This window comes from Helicoverpa armigera, chromosome 24 (assembly GCF_030705265.1).
Source record: "Helicoverpa armigera isolate CAAS_96S chromosome 24, ASM3070526v1, whole genome shotgun sequence".
Lineage (NCBI taxonomy): Eukaryota > Metazoa > Arthropoda > Insecta > Lepidoptera > Noctuidae > Helicoverpa > Helicoverpa armigera.
In genome coordinates, this window is record NC_087143.1 from 8593145 (window position 1) to 8614938 (window position 21794).

Below are 21794 nucleotides of genomic sequence, written 5' to 3' on the forward strand. Positions count from 1 at the left end.
TAATACTTACAACTTTATTTTTCAAGATGATTTGAAATGTGTCCAATGTTATTACTCCATTGCCACATAATACATAAGCTACGCTTTCCACTTGCTCCACGAAGTCTATCTGCTTGTCATCTCTGAAAATACATTACAATATAACGGTTAATTTCTAGTGCTATTCGACGCTAGATGGCGCTGAGCACTAAACATCGTATGAAAATAATATTTATTTTTATTTAATCATTTTTTTATCTTAGATTTACAATACTGATGACTTTTTAATATGAATGGCAACTTTTTCACTATATATTAAAGATTTTTTTTTTGCTTACATAACATATTTTTTGTTGTTTTCTTTAAAAACATTTGACAATAAACTTACGTGAGCCTTTCCTTCAAGTATTCGAGCCAGTCATCTTGCACTAAGTGATTCGTTGCATCCGCGTCGAACAGTCGAAATATTCGCTCCAACAGATCCTGAAACAAATTAACAATATTTATTGTATATTAAATTATTATCCCACCCAAAACAATAATGTGAAAGACTGCCAAGTTCGATAATATGGAAATGCTTCGCCTATAAAATAAGTGAGATCTGAATAAGTACCAAGTTCCATAGTTACATATACCTCAGATCAAAATAGTTACTTTTTAATGATGCTACTTGGCAAGTTTTCACACACCTTGTTATAAACCTACTAAACGCAATGAATCAAGTATTTAATTTTCTATTAAAACTTGCCAAGTAACATCATTAAAAAGTAACTATTTTGAACTGAGGTATATGTAACTATGGAACTTGGTACTTATTCAGATCTCACTTATTTTATAGGCGAAGCATTTCCATATTATCGAACTTGGCAGTCTTTCACATTATTGTTTTGGGTGGGATTTCATTTATTTTTGTAAGGTTGATTATTGTATTTTTTTCTTATGATTAAATTAGTTAAGGAAATGTCTCATTTATACTATCTTTCAGATTTATGCTTCTTACAAAGAAATGAACTAGATTATTTATGCTTAAAGAAATGAACTAGATTAACTAAATGGACTAGATTTACCAACTGACTGACATGACATGTTATCATATATTATGTTCGTGGATCAAAGTTACACATTCGTTATTTTCGAAACTGATGCACACTTGGTCGTTTTCAGATCAGATTTTTACTTTACTTTGACTTAATACAAACCTTTGTAACGAATTTCAGATCGGTACGACCATTCGAAGATATATTATATAAATATAGATAAATTTATTTCGTTTTAGTTCCTTAGGGGTATAAATTTACACCGGGTATAAAACTCATTATAAAACTCATCATTATTTTGAAACCGACTCACACTTGGCCATTTTCAGATTTTTCCCTTTACCTTGACATAAAGACCTACCTCCATGCCAAATTTCAAGTCAATACGACCACTGGAAGTGGTCTAGGTTTTTGATGAGTGAGTCAGTCAGTCAGTCAGTCAGTGAGTGTATAGTAAAAATAGCGATTTTCTGACGTCAATATCTCAAGACCTACAATAGGTATATTAATGAAATTTTGTATTTTAGATAAGTGAGGGGGTCTCAACAGATACTAGAAATTTGGTATGCGTAAATAAAATAGATTTTGAGTTATAGGGGGGTCGAATTTGGCCCGAAATGGTTCGTGTAATATAACCCACGGCCGGTGTGTCGCTTTTTTTGCTCGAACTTGGCGGACACACTGCCGTGTGTCTAGATAGTACGTTTCCGCACTTTTTGTTTTCAGCACCGAAAAAGCTGAAGTGGAATAGGTATGATCCGAATTGAGATCCCCTTTTCTTTTTCTGGTCGGTTGTAAAATTTAATCATTTTTTGTAATCTTTACCTAGTCGCATTTAAATGAGTACACCATACCTAGACCAAATCTACCTATACATCTTATCATCATATAGTTAAAATAATCATGTAAACCATATTTTTCTTTCTTCTATTAATAAATAAAACAGGTGTCCAGTCCTTCATCATCGCGTCAACGGCTTATTCGATTTGCTTCCAATTAAGATGATTGCAATCGATTTGAATCGATTCGATGTGACGTGCCCGTGTCGAGCGCTCGATAAGTTCAGCGATCAAATTATATGAATCGAGTTGTGAGTTTAAATCATAATTAGTGTCAGTTAGTGCGTACGGCTTTCTTGCTTCGAGTTATGGAATTATTTGGGCTTTAAAGCAATTTGTATTTTCTAGGATTGTTAACATAGGAACGTTACTTGTGACATAGCAATCAGGTTGATCTTGCATTGAATTATCTAGACATTTTTGTGGATTTTATGAAGAGCATGCAATAAGAGATTTGTAGAAAGTTTCACAGATTACCAGAAAGATTACACAAATACCAAAGTATATGAGTCAGCCCGAGTTTGGAAATTGGTTACCTATTGATAAATGCCATCCCATCAGGCTATAAGAGTGAGGTAGGTACCTACTAGAGAGTGCATTTGTGTCCGCACAATAAGAAAATTGGCCGATCTCCTTAGAGAGAACAGTCACCGTGGCCGACTAGACTAGACTTCCAAGATGATAAGAACGACTAACGTGCTTTGTAACGATACCGTTTCTGTATCCCATTTGCATTGATACCAACAGTTAATCAACAGTCTTGCTGCACCAAATGCCTACCTACGTAAGCCCAACATACACACAAACTTGTCTGCCCAACCCTACATGAAATGCCGTGGGTGTAATATCAGGCATATTTAAGCCTATTAAACTATCTAATGCGACGATTATGCCGTCTCCAACAAGATAAGCTCGTCTATGGTCACGGAGCGAGGGGGCGTCACTAAGACGTCAGTTTGACAGTGAGACGGCGGTCAGAGTTGACAGTGAAGCGGTAATTAACGTCTTTAACGGTTTATTAAGTTGTTTGTTGTGTGTTTTTAAAATTGGTTATAGGTCAATGCAAAAAAAAGTATTGCAAAAAAGATGCATGCAATTTTTTTTTCAAAGTTTCATTCTGGCGTTGTGAAACTATGTAGGTGTAACTATGGTCCAAGTTATAGGAAATCATGCCAGATTGTAGGTACCTACCAGATTGTACTTAGTATCCAAAATCTAGCACATAATAATAATATAAGAATGACTGCCAATTAATCTAAAAAGAAGATTAAGCGCGGATTTTAAACTTTAACTTTTGTTTTATTGTAATTCTGATAAATCATCATTGACAGAGTGTTCTCATAATCTTGTAATAACGTTTCCACATGAGAATGAGACGATAAATAAACTAATACATATGTACACACCCAACATTTACTGCTTAGAAGTCACGACTTTGAAGTATTACAAGTTCGACACCACTTTACCTGCAGCCTTTTCTTGTAAAATTATCAAAAGCTCTTTTAGAGTAGTGGTGGCCTAGTGGGTAGAGAACCAACGGCTGTCACGTAACATCCTTGGCAGTCGTTACAGGTAATCAGAAGCCAGTAAGTCTGACAACAGTCTAAGTCTCGGGTAACTGGGTTGAGGAGGTCAGATAGGCAGTCGCTCCTTGTAAAACAAAGCTCGGGAGATGATAATGATCAAGAGCTCTTTTAGAGGAACTCGTGGCCACGAATCGATCGATCATAACATCAAAAAAAGCTTGGCGCGGTTGGTCTGTGGATAGGTGACCAATTTAACATGACGATTTCTTCCATGATTAATTTGTGTGTTCCGACTGTCATTTGAACATCTTTGACAGGCTTTACAAATAGTCAGAAGCTACAAAGTCTGAACATCAAATGAAACTAGAGAAGCGAAGTAATTTGACGAGAACTATCTATGGATACCCTTAAGCGTGGAGCGTGATGTATCAAGGCGTTATGATCACACGTCGCTTATCAGTCGACCATTAATCTCCGCCAATATATCACATGATATATCTCCCGTATGTGACCTAGTCACGAACGTGACAGAGTTAATGACGGTTTGCTTCAGAGGTTACAGGATGTTTAGTTTGATCTATAAACTTCAATGTTAGATTTCTGCGTCGGAAAATATCGGGTAGTTTCCAAAGAACTGTTGAAGGGTCTTTTGGAACCGATTTTTCTTTCGAGTTTTCGTATTAAGTCTGGAAACGCAGTAGGCAAGTGGCGTTACAATCCCACGCTTGTTAAGTAATTTTAAACTATTATAAGCTCCTGACAATTTGTACAGTTACAAGATAAAATAAATTCTCTTGTACACCTTTTGTTAATCAAGAGTGTCAAAGTTTCAAATCTGCTTTTGAAGTGGAATTTTGAAAAAACTTTCTGACCAACAATTGGAAAAGCCGGCTTAACGTGCTCTCCTACAATCCGGACCCCTTTGTAAAAGTTAATAAAGGTTATAGAGGTAGTATCTAATAATATGGGTAGTAATGGATACTTAACAATGACCAACATAACGGATCAAGGCGAGCCAACAATAGTAATTAAACTGTTTACCCTTCAACAACAGCGTGATATCGTAAATATGTGTTTACGCTAAGTTGCCCCAATTACGTGTCGTTACATTATAGAAATTGATGCTATTAACATAATCGCTTTTAGCTGTTACACTTACGAAAGCTGCCTCGGGCTTTGTGACACACGGGCTTGTAGAATACACAGCGAAGGTGGCTGTGGAGCTTTTTGATACGGAATGGTTTGAACAGCGTAACGTTATTTCTGTTAATAGGAACAGATAAAATAGTACCTAATGCAGCATTATCAATAATCGTTATTAAACTGTAAACAATAGATAGATGACATCTATAAACAATTCAGATCTTAAATACGCTATCTAAAACTGAAAGAAATTTCTCAAATTGGTCCTGTTGTTTCTCAGATTCTTGAAAACAAACTATTCCGCCATAAAAATATTAAGTAGTGTAGATAGGTGACCTAATCCGCGGTCTTATCGCCAAGAGCGATTTCTTCCAAACAACTTTTTGATCTACATCTGTTGGATCTTCTTGTATTGTTTTAGAAGGCTAACGATAACTCTCCGAGCAAGTTGTACACTCTTCCTGCTCGTATGTAGTGCCTCATGTTAGTACGTATATTGTAATTGCACAACTAGTGTTTAGGGCGTGAGAATTGAACCAGTACATCATCGACTCGCGACGTCACAACATCACGCCACACCATCACATATATCAAGTTTTGACAAATGTGTTAAAGATATGAACATACCGGTACAAATCTGCTCTGAAGATGGCTTACTAGAGACTGAAAAAGGCAATCAGTAGTTCCTTAGATGCTCGGGTGAAAACGCAGTTCTTAGATTGAAAAAAATCTGCCTACTTAGTCTTTTCCCATTTATGTTGCAGCCGGCTTCCAATCTACCCTGGTTCAGCCGAGAAACAATGTTTTATGGAAGCTATTATAAAGGTTATTGTTGCATAAATAGAGGTTAAGAAAATGTTATAAGTATGTCTAATCTGCAAGACTCATTAAATAATAAAGGCGGTTTAATTATAATAAGTGCATGAGATTATGAACTTCATTTGCTTAAGGCCAATGACACGATCTGTTGCCATTATTAGGTATGCTGCCATTATTAATAATGTCAACCACAAAGGGTCGAGTTAGTGCAATAAGTGACAAGTAGAGCAAAGAATTTTTAAAAAGGGTGCTAAAAATCTTGGTACTTGTTGAAATGAAGATGTTATACAATGTAATAATACCTATGTATATCTATCTGTACCTATGTAATTTGCTTTTTAGTAAATTTTGTTAAAGCACACTGCAAATTTTAAGTCGGCCGATAGTTTGATTGGGTTCATACCTAATAGCTTTCAAAATAAACAGTCAGTAAGCCATCGGGCCAACTCTCGGCAGTCAGTTTAGTCCGAAATATCTTCGAATAATTTACCAAAAATGGCTCTGACGTAAATAAATTAATCAACATTGCCTCAACCTTTGACAAGTAATAAGGCTAAGCAATAATTATTAATTATTATTCATATAGAAACACTACATAAGTTATAAGCACACGTCTACCGGATATGTTGATATAGTAAATGTATGTAATCTGACATTTAGTTTCCGTTGTATGTATCTTATGTATGCATGTATGTGTATATGTATCTTGTAATGGAAAGCGTAATATCCGCAGATTACTTGACTTATTTGGTGTTTTTAATGTTTATTGAATTATTATTATTACTTGAGTTAATTAGAATTTATGGTCATGGGTTATATTTATTTGGTTTCTGCAATAGTCGCATTTGAGTATATAGAGTTTCTTATTTATGAAGGAGAGGTAAAGATTGAGGTATATGGATAATATATCCTTCACAACAAAATAAGTTTATAAGAAATATAGACTTTTATCGCTTCTCCATAATACCTTCATAAACTTTCCTCTTGAAGCATTAAATAAAGCGTTAGCGAAAACCGTATGAAAATCTGTGCAGTAAGTAGATTTTTATTTTATCGACATACAGATGGACAGACTTCGTGTAATAATATAATGACGAAACCTGTAATATTCTTCAATAGACATTTCAAACTAGTGTTTTCGCTGCAAGAATTAACTACTCTTCTTTTACTAAATAGTTCACATGTTATACTTAACAACTTTATCATCAAGATCGCGTCTCAAGGCGTGAATGAGTGCCGACACTGTCGACCTCACTGCGTATCACTTGCGACACACCGTGATATACAAACAGACAGTCGTGACATAGAGATTATATTGTGTGAGTCGCGCTTAGACATGTCATATAGACCATTTATATTGTTGCCAATTGTTTTGATTGAGCTTGTGATCGGCTTTTGTTTCATGGTCCAAACGTAAGAAGTCTTCTTTTACGTTCTGATAGTTGGCAAAATATATGTCTAGCTACCCTAGGCGTTTCCTGCGCTTATACTCCTGTTCTGTAACAACATTTTTCAGCCCTAGATGAAATATAGCCTTTAGGGAAACTGTTCCCAAAATTGAATGTTCTTGGAAATGAGTTCAGTAGGTAATTCCGGAGCCTTTAGTATTAACATCCTAGAGGCTGTTATTTCGAATTTACGAAAAATTCATCTGAGTTATATTACGAACATATAACTCAAAGGAATTTGGCACAAATTACATACATTCATATCGCAAGTTCGCATCAAGCTACATATGTATAAGCTTGCATTTAGGGTGCGTCGCACATGCAAGTATAACAACTCAAAGACGCCATTAATAATGCAAATGATCAAATAAATCACTCAACCAAATTATCTATAATGCCCAATACTATAATAAATTATTCTACTTGTAACTGACAGTTTATTGAATCGAACACAATCTCCAGTGCTATATGTAACGCCCAATCGCTCAGCATGATTACACCCAGAGACAAGACAATACCTATGAAATTATTCAATCATAGACAATAAGATTTTTGAGACAGATTGCAACAGGTTTGGGACGTGAAAGGTGATTTCATTTGAGATGAGGTCTTGAATTGATACAGAGTAGTACAGTTTTGAATTGCTTCATGGAAAGAGTCTTATTTCTGCTCAAAGTGAAGTAACTTCGTTTACCAGTAATAAGCTGGTTTTGAGCTGCTCTTACTAAAGTCCTTCAAAACCCGGATTCGGTAATCGAAGAAGGAAGAGCGTTCACCGCAGTATTTTTTGGGTCCACTAGGCACTATAAAAAGTTCTAAACCTTCGACTGACACTGCCTTAGGTAGTCAAATTGTGAAGATATTCTTATGTCATTTTGGTAGTTTTGTCTATAAACTACTACCTTCTAAATGGTTTGATAGGGAAAAAATAATAGTGACGTGTTTAACAAGAACTGTTTTGGAGTTTCAAATACTGGTTGTAGATGGTGGGTAACTTACAAATCTATCGGTAGATTCACCATGACTATTTCTCAGCAATATTCCTTTCCACATCTTCACACCATCACGCATCTATGATCTACAACCGTAACTGCTAATATTTTAGTCAGTCTCCGTCCGTCCCATACGTTACTGCTGTACCCCGCACGGCAAGTGTCGCGGGTATAGAAATGTGCGCTTAACGCTTCCATCACGACCGGGCTGGAGGTAGACTGTAGCCATATGTGTTTGGGAATGTTGCTTTATATTCGTAGGGGGACCATGCAGTGGGAATTTGAAGATAACTTTGGCTTTTTCAAGAGTTCATAAAACCGAAGAAGTTTGAAGCATCTTACTACTAAAGCCAATATTAATCCAGATGTTTAGAGAACGGAACAAAGTGTTTTCTATAATCTGGTATTAAAATAATTTTCCACAAATGGGAACAAACGCAAACTCCAGAATGATGCTGCTTGTAAAAGACATAAACGAAAATCTCTATAGTACACAACGTCTACTTCTTCCACTGTAGCTTTCCAATAGAGATTGTCAGAGACTAATAAAAGCAAAAAATCATAGTGACCCCACAACATCACACTATAGATCATAGATCGATACTAGATCATTAGGGCGGCGTGATCGATACGCGGCGCGCGCTGCTCACGCGCATACATTATTCATAACTCCGCGACTTATACGACTCGTGCGCGTTGGAGAGAGACAAAAAATAATTCAATTGAGTAGTGTAACGTTGATCGACTGACGTCTGTCTGGAAATAGTGGTTCAACAAAAACTGATCGTTAAAATCGTTCGCTAATTAATAAAGAAGTTTAATGCGTTGCTATGACAACCATTGTGTTTATGAAGGTTTATTGCAATGTTTGATGCCTTAGAAGTCGCAGTAGCCAAGTCTTGTGCACAAAATGCACAAGGCTATTACACACTATGGACTAATGTTGAAGGAAATCATCCCAAGAATACATGTATCAAAGTCTAAATAAAAATGTTCCTGATTTTTTGGTTTTCTTACTGAAGATTTCTAAGATCTATATGCGAAATTGCTTTTTAGACACAGATTTCTTACGTGAACCCAATACGAGTAAAGTCATATTCTTTAAAGTTATAATCTTATTGAGAAATCAGAAAAATCTTGATGCTAAGGAATATTTACTGTGACCCTGGTACACAACAGGATCCAGAAGGAACATGCAATAGGTTTTAGTAGAAATCTTACATTATTTTCTTCCACCCAGCCGCACAATGAATGTCTCCCCCGCTCTCTTTGAAGCCTAAGTTGCATTCCAAATAAGGTGTTGTGTGTTGCTCTACGTATAACTACGAAATTATCTGAACCTATATAATCTAATATCTAAAGACAAATAGTTTCCTAGTCTCAAGTGTCAATAAAGATTTTTATAGACTCAATGTCTAGGTACAACACGACAAGAACTAGGTCATTGAGAAGCGTGTCCATTGGCTTATGTCTTAGTACTATCCACCAATAGTAAACCTATGATGTGTTGTCAGTTCTAAGGTCTTAGGTAATCGCCTACATTCTAGGTATTTGCTGACGTGATGCTAATTAGGTGTTGGCAAATTGAGTTTCATCAGATGAGTGATTTGTGTTTAGGTGATTACAGACTGGTGTTATTTTTTTTAAGCTTGTTAGCAGCTGTTTATTTTTGTAGAGCAGCTTTTTAAAAAGTAGTTTTGGAGGATTTGGCATAATCGATTTTTTCTTTTAAATCTCAGTTATCAAATATTTTGAAGTAGTTTTGGAAAATTTAGATGATGTTTTATTTAGTTTTAAACAATAAAACAAGAAGTTACCTAATAAGGGAAAATAATTGTTATCTAATTTTACGCTTCGACGCAGTCCAGGTCATCAGCTTGTTCTCCAATTAATTTCTTCTTTTGATAAGTAGATAGATACTGTTAATTGCTACCTGCATTTTTAAGCAATAAATAAGTTAGGCTAAGATCATCTGTAGGACCACTTAATTTTAGTGAACCATATAAGTACCATATCCTGTTAGTATGCTCACCCAACATCATACCTTTAACCAGCAAGTTTGAATTTATTATTTCCCTTTATTAAAGCCCGAAGCCTACTTAATCTATTTGGCTGTATAAGGCAACGAGAGCATGTTAGCTGCCAGCTCACTGCGACACACGTGTGTTTAAGCGACAGCACAGTGGTGAGCGCGTGACGTTAATTATGTGAGTGAACAAGTCCTACCTACGTATGTGGATGTTGCGGTTGATCGCATCGGGCTGGTGGCGACCGAAAACTGGAGCTAGTACGAATTCTTACTAGTAGCGAATGCCTTTGGTATGTTTGTTAAAACGGCTGAACCGGTTGAGATGAAATTTGGCATACAGTGAGGCTTTATCCCATTGCTTTATCCAAATGCAGGATGTTGTAACGCTCTCATGAAACTGGCAAAACTCGAAAGAATCTAGTATTTTTATAATTATGTTCCAAGACCTATGTAGTAACACTTAAAGACCCACATGAATTCAATAAATGGTACAAAATAGCGATGAGCACGCATCCTGCGGCAATCGGTAAATACATGAAGTGCCAATCGGTACAATTACTGACACTACAAATTATCTCTACGTGACACCAGTTCGATAATAACGGGTTATTAGTACGTATTTGCAATTTTGAAAATTCTCAGTGGTTCAATGAAACATCATCCCATGTTTTAGTTATAACTCATAGTTTAAGATTTGTTCCGGCGGAGGGTAAGCCTGGTGTTCTGTAATACAGGATCAACCTACCACAGACACCAGTCTCTATATCCAATGAAACGTGTACTATGATATTCTTGTACTTGATGATGAGAAAATAAAAATAAATGATTGATTGATTGATTGATTGATTACTTGTTATAGGTATTAGTTTTAACTAAAAGAAAAGAATATGTGAGTATGTAAGGTTTTCACATGTGTTTTTTTTAAGCTATTGCATAGCTTCTATCGCAGGCCTTGAGCGCGGGGACCAAATCCAGAAATTCCGTAACGAAAAAACCTCACGCTCCCCACTCCGACGGGCACGGAGGTGTGGCTTGAAGGCCGTGCATCGTCTAACGTCGTGTCAGTTCGGCAGTCTTCGACACGGCGCTGTGTGTCGTGCGATTAGACGTATTGTACGACTTTACGGAACTCGCCCGAATCGAGACGAGCTGCTCCGAAATCGGACGAATACAATACAGAATGCTATGCAATAGCTTTACCGCGGCAGTCCCCGAGTCCCACACGTATTTTTTTTTGTGACAGTACCTACATATCTGGTTTTTGGGAGATGATATTTTTTTTATAAATCATGCCCTAAGCCCTATTTTATTTATCAACCTGAAAGAAAAGGACCTGAATCCCTCTGAATTTGACTTGATTTTGTCAACTGCACCTTGTAAATATTTATTTTTCTTAGATAAAACACAATTCTCATATCTTCTCCACGTCTCTCGTACTTTCATTACAAACCATCAACTTGAAAGCACATCTTCTTTACCCATACATTTACATAAACACAGCACACCCCGTTACAACACACGACAGCCTCTCACGCACCGACTGCTCAACAAAAACTCTAAATAGTTGTTCCCGTGAATATCGCAATCAGATGCGTCTATATGCAGCGTGTTGTCTGCAATTAGTGCTAATACGGACAGGTGTAATAGGAGACCTGTCTATGTAAATACTGAGGAATTAACATACAGGATACACTTACGTAGAACCTACTTGTAGGAATAAAGTAGTATTCCTCTTTGAGCTGTTATTATTTCGTGTTACAGCTGGGGTGAACCAAAAGGTTCTGGGCAGCCTATGTTACTCTTTCATGGTGTTTTCGAACTTACGTGTACGATAGGTAATGGAAAATATCGCGAGGTTACTTGTACTAAGGACTAAAGTCGCCGACAATATAAACGTCAGATTTCTTAAAACAACCGCAACTGTCAATTTTTAAATTAAATAGATAGTTGTTACGAAAAGCAGACGTTTATGTCGTCGATGAAATTGGGGCCTACAAGCTTAGCGCTTTATTAAAACTTGCTCAGAGCTTTCTCGTAGTTAAAGAAATCGGTATAATTCGGTAACATTTTTACGACCATCATTATAGTTGATGAAGTAACTTCGTCTGACGTCTGTCAAATCAATTTGATCTTGACCACATGTGCGTGTCAATTAAAACTAGAAAATCTACACAGAATACATTTTTATTACATTGATTGGCCGTGTTGGGTAATACTAGACTGTACTGTTAAAAACTTTATTACTAGCTGTTCCCCGTGGTTTCACTAAATACTTTCCGCACGCAGATAAAAAGTAACATGTTTTTTCTCAGGCTCTAGAATATATGTGTTATTTTGGCGTGAAATCCAGAAAGACCGACAGATTCATTTTTGCATTAACATATCTAATAGTAAAGAATTTTTTCTGTTTTCTTTAAGTAGGTACTGTTACAGAAGCTAATAAACCTCCAACAGTCTTACTACCTACTTTACCACTCGGTAAAAAGAACTAAAGATGAATGACTCTAATATGAAACAACTTCGTTGATAGATATGATTTACGGTTAAAACGTTACCGTTATCGTATCATAAGTTAGTGTATCGGTAATTCGGTACATGTGTTCCGCAATGAAGATATTCATTAGTCCTTGTTGAGCGAGCCGGGGACGTGACGATGCTGCTAATGTCTGAGAGATACAAGATAGCTTAGGGCTGGTAAGAGAGAGGAAAATGAAGAAAATTAACAACTAGGTAATTTAGTAAAAAGGCTTCTTCTTATAAAGAGAGAAAAGAGACTAGCAAAAATGTAAAACCTAGGTGCGACATTCATTATAATTATCTGTCTAGCCTTTTCTCAACTATTTTGAGGATGGTGTCCAGACTTACCGACATCAATAGGACAGAAAACTAAAAAGGCCGGCCTAGGTAAAGATGAATAAGCTAAGTCACGCTTAACTAGAAGCTTTATATACAAGTCTGGTAAGTTACAACCCTAAAAACTTCTTAGGTTAACCTTATAAAGCTTAATCAAGTAGTGACCATTTCCTTAGGTACGAAGGTTTAGGCTTTGAAATTAGACTCAATTTTCATATCCTACAATCATAGATCATCTGCGACAGCCCTACACGACACAGACGCGCGACGCTTCGCGTTTCGCGCACACCTCGGCGACTTTTTTGCCGCACGCCTCACATTCCCCCTGTCTAACCGGAAACCATAATTAGTGCCTTTTTAGACGAGCGACAAAAAGTCGCCCGCGTTTTGTATATGGTCGCGTAATTGGCATCCATTTTAGATGAAAAAGTGGTCGGTGTGCGCGGTATGTGAGGGGGACACTTAGCCAACAGTGGGTGGCGCATTGTGCAAATGTGCATGTTCTACATGTGTTGTGGGTGTTTGTGCATTTGCATTTGTTTTTTGCTGCTGCTTAATATGATGTTTGGTCTTGTCGTAAAGGCTGCTGCTATACAGAAAGCTATATTTTGTATTTGTATGTTGGTACGGCAATAAGCTAGATCTATAGGCATTAAATCGTTCCTTACTTTATGAAAGGTCGCTCAATTCTGTCGATGAACGAAAGCTTTGCTACTAGCTAGCATGAAAAAATTATCACTTTCCCATTCTTTCAAGATGATAATCTAAAAAAATGTACACGCACAACATCAAAAAAACTTTACTTCCATACTTTCAATAATCCATCAATGTTAACAAAAAACTCGAACACAACCGGTAGCCGAATAAGATTCCGAATTGACACACAACCGCACTCCGCGGTCGAACCCATCATATCGATCCAGACAACCAATCGATCATATCGGAGCACCGAGTGATATAATTATCTCGAGCGAGTCACGAACTTATGATCGATTGCCACTCGATACTTTAATGTTTTGAACTCTAATCGATTCGATCGTTATCGAATAATTGAGTATTTATTTATTTATCTGTTGCTAAATATCGTGTGGGGAAATATTAATGATGGTTCGTAAGTTGTTTGTAGGGCTCGGAGACCTTTGCCATGGTCAAAATAATAAAGTCAATCCGACTAAATTTCGGGTAGGTGTGGCAGTCAATCTCATCTCCAAGTGGCCAGTTTTTGATTCCCTTATTAAGAGATTTATCTACTCGTTTAATAGATAGGTATGCCACCGACAAACGTAATCGAAAACGGGCTATACCTAAGCTAAGCAAGATGACTCGTTTTAACTCCAAAGAAAATATTAAATTAATTGTTTGAAGTATTTTTAGTGTACCTACGTCAAATAATCTTACGCAGCCCTGTATAAAATCCCCTTTTTATCCCAGTTTAAATCCAAACGTTTAAAATATTTATAAGATAGCCAGTTAGTGGCCATGATAACCATATCCCGCTGTGGAGCCATTAGCCGACGCAAAGATGGCCGCTAATCGATCCAGATATACCTAATCGATTACAACGAATTACTAATCGCTTCCCGCTCCAACACTAAAGGCTAGTCCTAGGTTTAATAAGGGGGAGATAATCTGTGAGTCGATAAAAAATATGGAAGAAGGTAAATGTTTGCAGACGAAGGATCTAAGAAGACATTGTACTGAAGAGCTTTTAGGTGACTTTTCATTTCCTCATAATAACTATTATTGAGTTACATACATCCAAATCAGCCTGTCCTCGTACGCTCGCGATTAACTAAAATGTATTACTAGTTGCAATTGTATGAGATTTTCAACGGTAGAAAAAGGTTTTAGTTGGTCCATCCATACTTTCGCAAAACCAGTAATTATAGAAATTGTAAAAATACTTACACACTGCTCAACAGAGTTTCTTATCTCTTTCAGTTTTCGATGTCGGTTAAGAAGCATGTATTTTTTTCCTCCCATCCTAGCCACCCGTACTTTCTAGAAGCCATGTCATTTCAAATTAATCAGCCTCCTAAAGCCCACATAGGCGACACCCACGACAAGTGATAGACAAATATTTGATCGTGTCGTCCCTCAGAACATAATGAGTGCTGTTCCACTTGGCACCGCTATTAACTAACACCAGCAGTCACAATGACAGATGGTCACCTGTTACCTTACACAGGTTACTTTGCTGACAGGTTACTGTTAAAGTATGAGATTAATCTAAGTCAAAGTCAAAGCTCTTTAATCTGTTGATGTAAAAATTACTTTGGGAAGGGGGAAAGTAGAAGAGTTTTCCCAAGTAGCCCTTAAAAAGTAAAATATAGGTCGTTAAATGGTAAATCTTAATGGTAATGGTAAATGGTAAGTCGTAAATCAATTTTTTTTTTTTAAGTTTTTTTTTACTTTTGTTTAAATTTTTTATATTCTATCTTTGTCCACGTATATACCGCACACGACAAAAATACTCATGTAACCGCAACTCGGGCTCCCAAGATACAGGCCTAGCCTAGTTTGGGGACCGCCGATCCAAGAAAGCAATGTCTGCTACTATAATATAGTTACACCTAACAAATGTACCTTACCTAATTTTAAGGCAAACAAATTGTATGTAACTGTGGATAAATAATTTTTTTATTATTATTATTTGTATGTCTCTTTCCGACCACGGGACTATAAAGTCCCGGATTTTTGGGAGGCGAACGTGGGGCCGAAGCCAACACGCCCTTTTGAGACAACTTTAATGAAATGGTGACACAAAACCGACGATTACCCCTGTATACACTATAGAAATGTACCCAAGGACAATCCCCGATTTTGTGCTAAACTATTGCTAACTATGGATAAAAACTACTTGGGCTATTGTGATGGGATGCTAATGGACTAGGAATGGGGAAACTACGGGAACTATGGCACCTGCCGATGACAATGTATGAAATACATGTTAAAATGGCAGGTGGAGACTCGCCAACTCACTTACTGGGCCCCCGGGAATCAGTCACTGAAAAGCAACAAGAGGGCAACAGGGACATGAGCGGCTGAGAAGGGTGAGGATACCTCGGCGGACTTTAAACGCAGATCACGCGCTCCCTGTGGGTCCAGCATCACCGGCCCACTCGCCACTTACCACGAGGCATCTACCCTCCGAGCAGGACTAACCTTGCTCTAGCGACTCCACTCTGACCGGCCGGTGAAGGCAAGCCAAGAGGCGGGAGACCTATCCCCCGTCATGCTTCACTCCGGCAAGCCGGAGATGGGGGATAGTAGAGCCCCGCGGGGTCGCTACTCCCCGTCATCCGCCTCAGATGCCCTGCGGGGCTTATTATTATATTATTATAATTACATGAGCTGCGTTCTTGATTTAGGAGTTTTTATTCAATAGCTTCGGTCCAAAATCACTTTGTGAATTTTGGAAACTTTTAACGTAATGTACCTCGGAGGTCACGTAAAGATAGATGAGACCTGAATGCTTCTCAGTATCAGTCATTGTTAAATCAGAGGACGTTAGGCGGATTATTGAGAAACTCTGACACTATTTACCAGGCTAGAAAGGTGACTAAATCTGAGAAATGATCTCAGAATGAATCTAAAGAAGGTTAAAATGATCTAAAAACATTTATAGAATATCTTAAGTCTTAAGTTACAAATAAAATTATCATCACTAACCGTCGATTCGAATCCATCGTCATTTTATTCTAATATCTTAATTCGTACCGAGTTGAGTGCGCACACGCACCTCGGCCCACATCATAAGTGTAAACAGCTATCTAATGTGCGCCGCATTAACATAAGCCGACGACTTTAATGTCGTAATTCGTAGGGCCAGCGCATAGGTGCCGATAGAAGGACCAATTTTTTTGCATTTAACTTGGAAGGCTTGCAAATTCCTTATGGAGGTTCAATTTCCACCCTGCGGCTGATTATTTATGTTTTCATTAAAGTCCATTGTTAACATCACCTCCAAAAGTTCGTCCGTTGCCTCAGGTTTTAAACCTGCTATTTTACTCAAATGATCATTAATATTGATATCTGCTTTTATTCGGAGATATAAATTCTATCAATTTTTTATTGCAAAAATTATTATTAAATTTCGAAATAGACCGTCTTGAACAACAAAAGAAACAAACAGTCGTGTAATAAAGTTACACTGAAATAATTTCAATACAAGCTTGACCTTCTGTGCGCGAATATGTAGTGCAGCACTCATTACTTATGTAATTACATATCGATATGTTTTCTAATTAAAACGATCTCTGCATTAATGGTCGGCAGATCTCGTCGATTGCTCTGATCTTAAGGTGTGGTTCTCATGTACGAGTAAATAGGTAATCAGTTGAGTTTTTAATCGATGTCCCGAAAAAGGAGCTGGTGCTGAATTCTGTTTTTTTTTTATCAGATAAGTAGGTGTTTAATTTTTACTTAAGATTTTAACCGTCTTACCACAAAAACTTAAACGTCTTTTTAAGGTTTGTCTAAAAAAATGTCAAATTATGACGTTAACATATGGTTCATTTCGCATCCACAATTTTTTTTGACAAGTGTAAAACAGACATTTAAGTTTTTGTAGTAAGGCCATAAATATTTTAGTTAGGTATATTGTTTTTAAAATAAATAAGACTCTAAAGTTTTTTTTTTTTTTGATATACATAAGTCATATGATGATTATTTTTATATTATATCATCAACTAATGATTTATCTTTCTTTAATTAACAATCTTTTAAGAATAAAAAGTTTTTAACCTTCTTGCCTTTATTAATCTAATTACAACCATGCATTAACGCATCAGAAACACAAACACCTACAATATAATTCTTAATTAGATTAATAAAAACGATAAGCAAGTCAGTATTAATTAACGAAACATAACGCTCCGAGACCGCACCTTAGCCGTCACATTAGTCACACATTACGAACGATTCTCGATTTAAATCGATACAGTTTATCGATCTACTTTCGATTGCATTACGATTATTTCGGGGCCGCACATTTATAATTATTATGAGCACAACACGAGGCGGTGTAAAAGTTGCTTCAATGACAGCGCGAGTGTGGGTGTTGTCATATGAATTAATTTTTAGTACTGTAAACAGTTGAAACTGCCACATACTTACTAGTAAGTAAAACAGTAACTTTCCACGTATATTTGGTCGGCATCTTATCAAAATTTTACCCATGTTTTGTCGGTAGTTAATCTCGAAACATTAAAAACGTATCTTGAGATACAAATCTACATTCACTCTTGGAGTATTTTTTTACTCGGGTTTTAATTTTATTGCTAAAATTCTTTTCGGATAACTTTTTGACAGTTAACAAATGGTATCGCTTCTTTAATTATGCTATTAAAATATTCTCACTTTAAAAACAAATAGTCCGTATGTACTAAGACCCTGTTTCAGTATTTTACATTGAAACTAATGGAAAGTTATGCTTAATTACAATACGTACTCATTTGTCAAACTGACAGTCCGAATGACACATCTATTTCATGTCGCACTTTTACACAACGCGGATTATTCGCGGCTCCAAGGCTTGTTTATATTAATGTCCATTACTTCAATACAAATTAAATTTATTAATTTAAGTAATAGTGAAGGTTGGCCGACATGCTGTTGAGTAATTTAACGAGATTACCAATAAGCTTGGAGTGATTTATCTGAGAACAGTCACGATGTTAGCGAGTGACGGATTAATTGAGATACGAGTACTAATTACTGCGGAGAACAAGTGTAGTTAAATGTGTAGTTTGCCAAAATATTTTGTACAAAATTAATCTTTTTACTTTTGTGGCAAGTATCAGGGAGATACCTATCCAAAAATAAAAAGGTGGAAAGGATTTGATTGCAAACGGCCCTATATGAGCTTGCGGAGTTTTATGAATCCATGCATATTGTATGACTTTTGAATATGGGATACTTAATTGTCCAATGTTAGACATTTGATACTTCTTACTGGCACACTTTCAAACATTAAAATCCTATTTATTGTATAACTTTTAAATAAAAGCCTCTGGTTTTACGAAAGCATGACCATTGCACGCAGCTGGAGAATAGTCAAAGAGGACTCAACTTACTTTTGTCACAATATTTGCCTTCTAATAGCCGTACCCAAGATATACATACTTAATGGTTTGATTACGATAGTACATGGGTTTTCAACACCACGATTTGATTTTCAAACAATTTTTTTAGCAAGGATGTCTAACTCTGCTACTTACATTTTTGATCCCGTTAATTGGCTGATTATGTATATAGATCATTGATCGGCAGTTAACGATCGATATAGATCACGGCTGATAAGCGCCAACTAACAACGGACAAGTTACCTTAAGTAGTGCTCGTAATAAGCTCGGCTATAAATCACTGGCCGCGGCTAACTGATATACTTGAACCAGTTTATAAGGGAGCTACTGGGTATATACTAACCCCATATACTGGGTTTAGTCACTTTGAAATGGGACTCGTGGATCAAACAGCCTTTGACGAGGAAGCAAAAGCTTCGGTACTGTCATAGGGAGAAATTGGCCAGATTCACTAAGGCTACTTTTTATCTATGTGTGCGAAGTTCCCTTAGAACGCTGGGGAAACTACGGGAAATAGATGGTATTTTTTTAATAACAGAACATTTAAATAAATCTACTTTAGGTACAATTCCAATCTTCATTAGTTTCGTTAAAATTCATGTCATTGCAAAACTTAAATGGTTATGTATGCGTGTGTAAGCGTGTATGTAATCGTCAGAATTTATTTAATAATAATGCGCATGAAGAGTTATTGGGTCTGCCTTAGTTAATAGGCTTGGTTATCCACCGGACAGACGGTAAGTGAACACTAAATTATAATTATATTACTATGAGTTGTCGACTTCCAGGGCGAGTGTGAGGTGAGTTCGAGATAGCTAAAAAATAGGTGGCCACGGATATCGGGCACAGGGTAATAGGTATCTGTGGTTATAAGGCTCCCGAAACAGAAATCTCTTCACGATTCGCGTCGTTTCAAGGAGTATTGCCTTCTGAATCATGAAACTCTTAGGCCATGCTACTTTACGCTTCTTTGCGATCAGAGGAAACAGTCATTTGTTAATATCTTACGTACCTACGTACAGTGTTGTTAATATCTTAAAAGCTCATTCAAGATAATACACTTAATCTTGCCGGGGCAACGTAGTGGGGTTTAGTTCCCATACTCATGTACCGTAGATCTTCTTTTTGATGACAACCTTTAACGAGATACTTTCAAACCAACGAACGTGACATTAGAACGAGAACCGCTAGTACCTCACAGGTCCACTCCAGTAATTTAGACTGATCTATCAGGACAGCGAGATTGGCCAACTATTCCGCTGTGTAAACACTGCGGAGTTTTATCATAAGTCTGCAGCCTGTCGGCTATATATCACCGCTCATTTACATCTGTGTTTAGGTGTAGTAAGTGTTTTATGTTAGTTAAGCCAAGTGAGAGTTGTTGAGCCTATTTTTGTATTTGGAGCTCTGAACTAAAATTCCAGGTCCTTTTTTTAAGTTTTAATGACATTTTGTTCAGGAATCAGTTAATTACGTATCTATAAATTTGTACCATTTTCTTGACTTGAAAGACGGGGTCTTGTGAATAAACGGCTGTTTTTAAAGATGATGTTTGCTGTTATACAATGCACTTTATCAGGGATTAAAGTGTGTTATGTATTAATTAAATCGATTAGTATGCATAAAAATATTTAGTTTTATCCTCCTTTCTACTAACTTACGCAAACGATACCTTTCAATACCTAAATCAAAACCACCCAATTCTTTCGCAATAATTCTAAGAAAAAAAAATCCGTTTCTCTGATTGGTCGTTACAATTTCATCTAGCTGAACTACACACAACTTGCGCTACGCTTGTGACCAATCGTATCATAAATGTGAACGCAAGGTCGACACATGTGAAGGGATAGCAATTGTCTCTAGTAATTGTCTGTATGACGTCATCAGGCACCTTCTAGGCTTTGTGAAGGCAACGTATGTAGATCGTGGGCCATGGTGGAAGGTCAGGATCTTAGGTATTAGAGCCTGTAAGTCATATGTCAAGTTTATTATGAACATTCAATGTCATACAGGCTTGTTGAGTACTTTGTGGCTGAAATATAATGAAGTTAAAGTAGTTTGATTGTTATATATCTTGGAAAATATTTTTGCCGATAAATAAATAAAATAAATAAATAAATAATAAAATTATATCTGGGTGATTTCAAAAATGTAAGTATTTAAACAGGTACAATCAATCCCCCTTTTATTTTTCTTCTCCAATCCTTCTTGTGTAAGAGGAAGCCTGTGCCCAGCAGTGGAACGATGAAAAGGACTGACGATGATGTTGGTAACACTAAGTCAGGACTTTAATTCAGATTGGTTTCGGAAAGCAGGCTTGCATGTCTTTGAATTAAATTACACAGGTATCTTATGTGTTTAAGAGTGCAGCATTTTATTGTCCTGTCCTACACTTTACAACGACAAGCTGAGGTTAAAGTATATCATGTAGGCAGTTGACCTGCCCTGTCAGCTGTCGACCTGTGATTGGTCAATTAATTACGCGCGGTCACTCCATTGGCTGCAATCTCTAGGAGGGAGCTAGCCATCACCAGTGAAGGTTGAATGACATTTATGTACAACTACAGATAAGATTTAACGTTTAGTTTTCTTGTATTCTATGGGTAATACAACTTATGTTGTCCTAAGTAGCGTGACCATGTTATCGTGTGTAAATCTAGGACATTTGCGAAGTTCCCTGTGGAAATATGTATTCCTCTTTGTCTCATTTCTCAAGTCAAAATTAAACAGATACAAAATACTCTATCGGGTTGCTTGAGTAACTGCATTGAGGAGGTCAGTTAGGCAGTCGCTCCATGTAAAATACTAGCACAAACTTAACTGTGTCCAGACTGAAAGAACCACTCAACATCATGACCAGGCTCATGATGCTATATCTGAGGGCACGGCAGTGCCCCAGCCAAGACTCGAGCAAAGCGGGCACGGCCGTACCATCTTTTCTCGAAGCGTTTCGCGGCTATTTCAGCCCCCTGTATCTTCCATGTGAACAAAGCTAGGAGTTTAGATTTTCGATTACCAAGAGTAAGTATTAGAACAAGCTCAG

General features: G+C 36.9%; 1 protein-coding gene across 1 annotated transcript in view; it reads right to left on the bottom strand.

The window, feature by feature from the left end:
• The window catches only part of LOC110380673 (NADPH oxidase 5), a 44295-nt gene that overhangs the window by 15414 nt on the left and 7087 nt on the right, over nt 1–21794 (bottom strand). The window contains exons 2-3 of the mRNA XM_064041225.1: nt 368–462; nt 11–122 (exon numbers count right to left, since the gene is read on the bottom strand). Coding sequence (XP_063897295.1) covers nt 11–122; nt 368–462 — 207 coding nt within the window. The remainder of the gene's footprint in view (nt 1–10; nt 123–367; nt 463–21794) is intronic.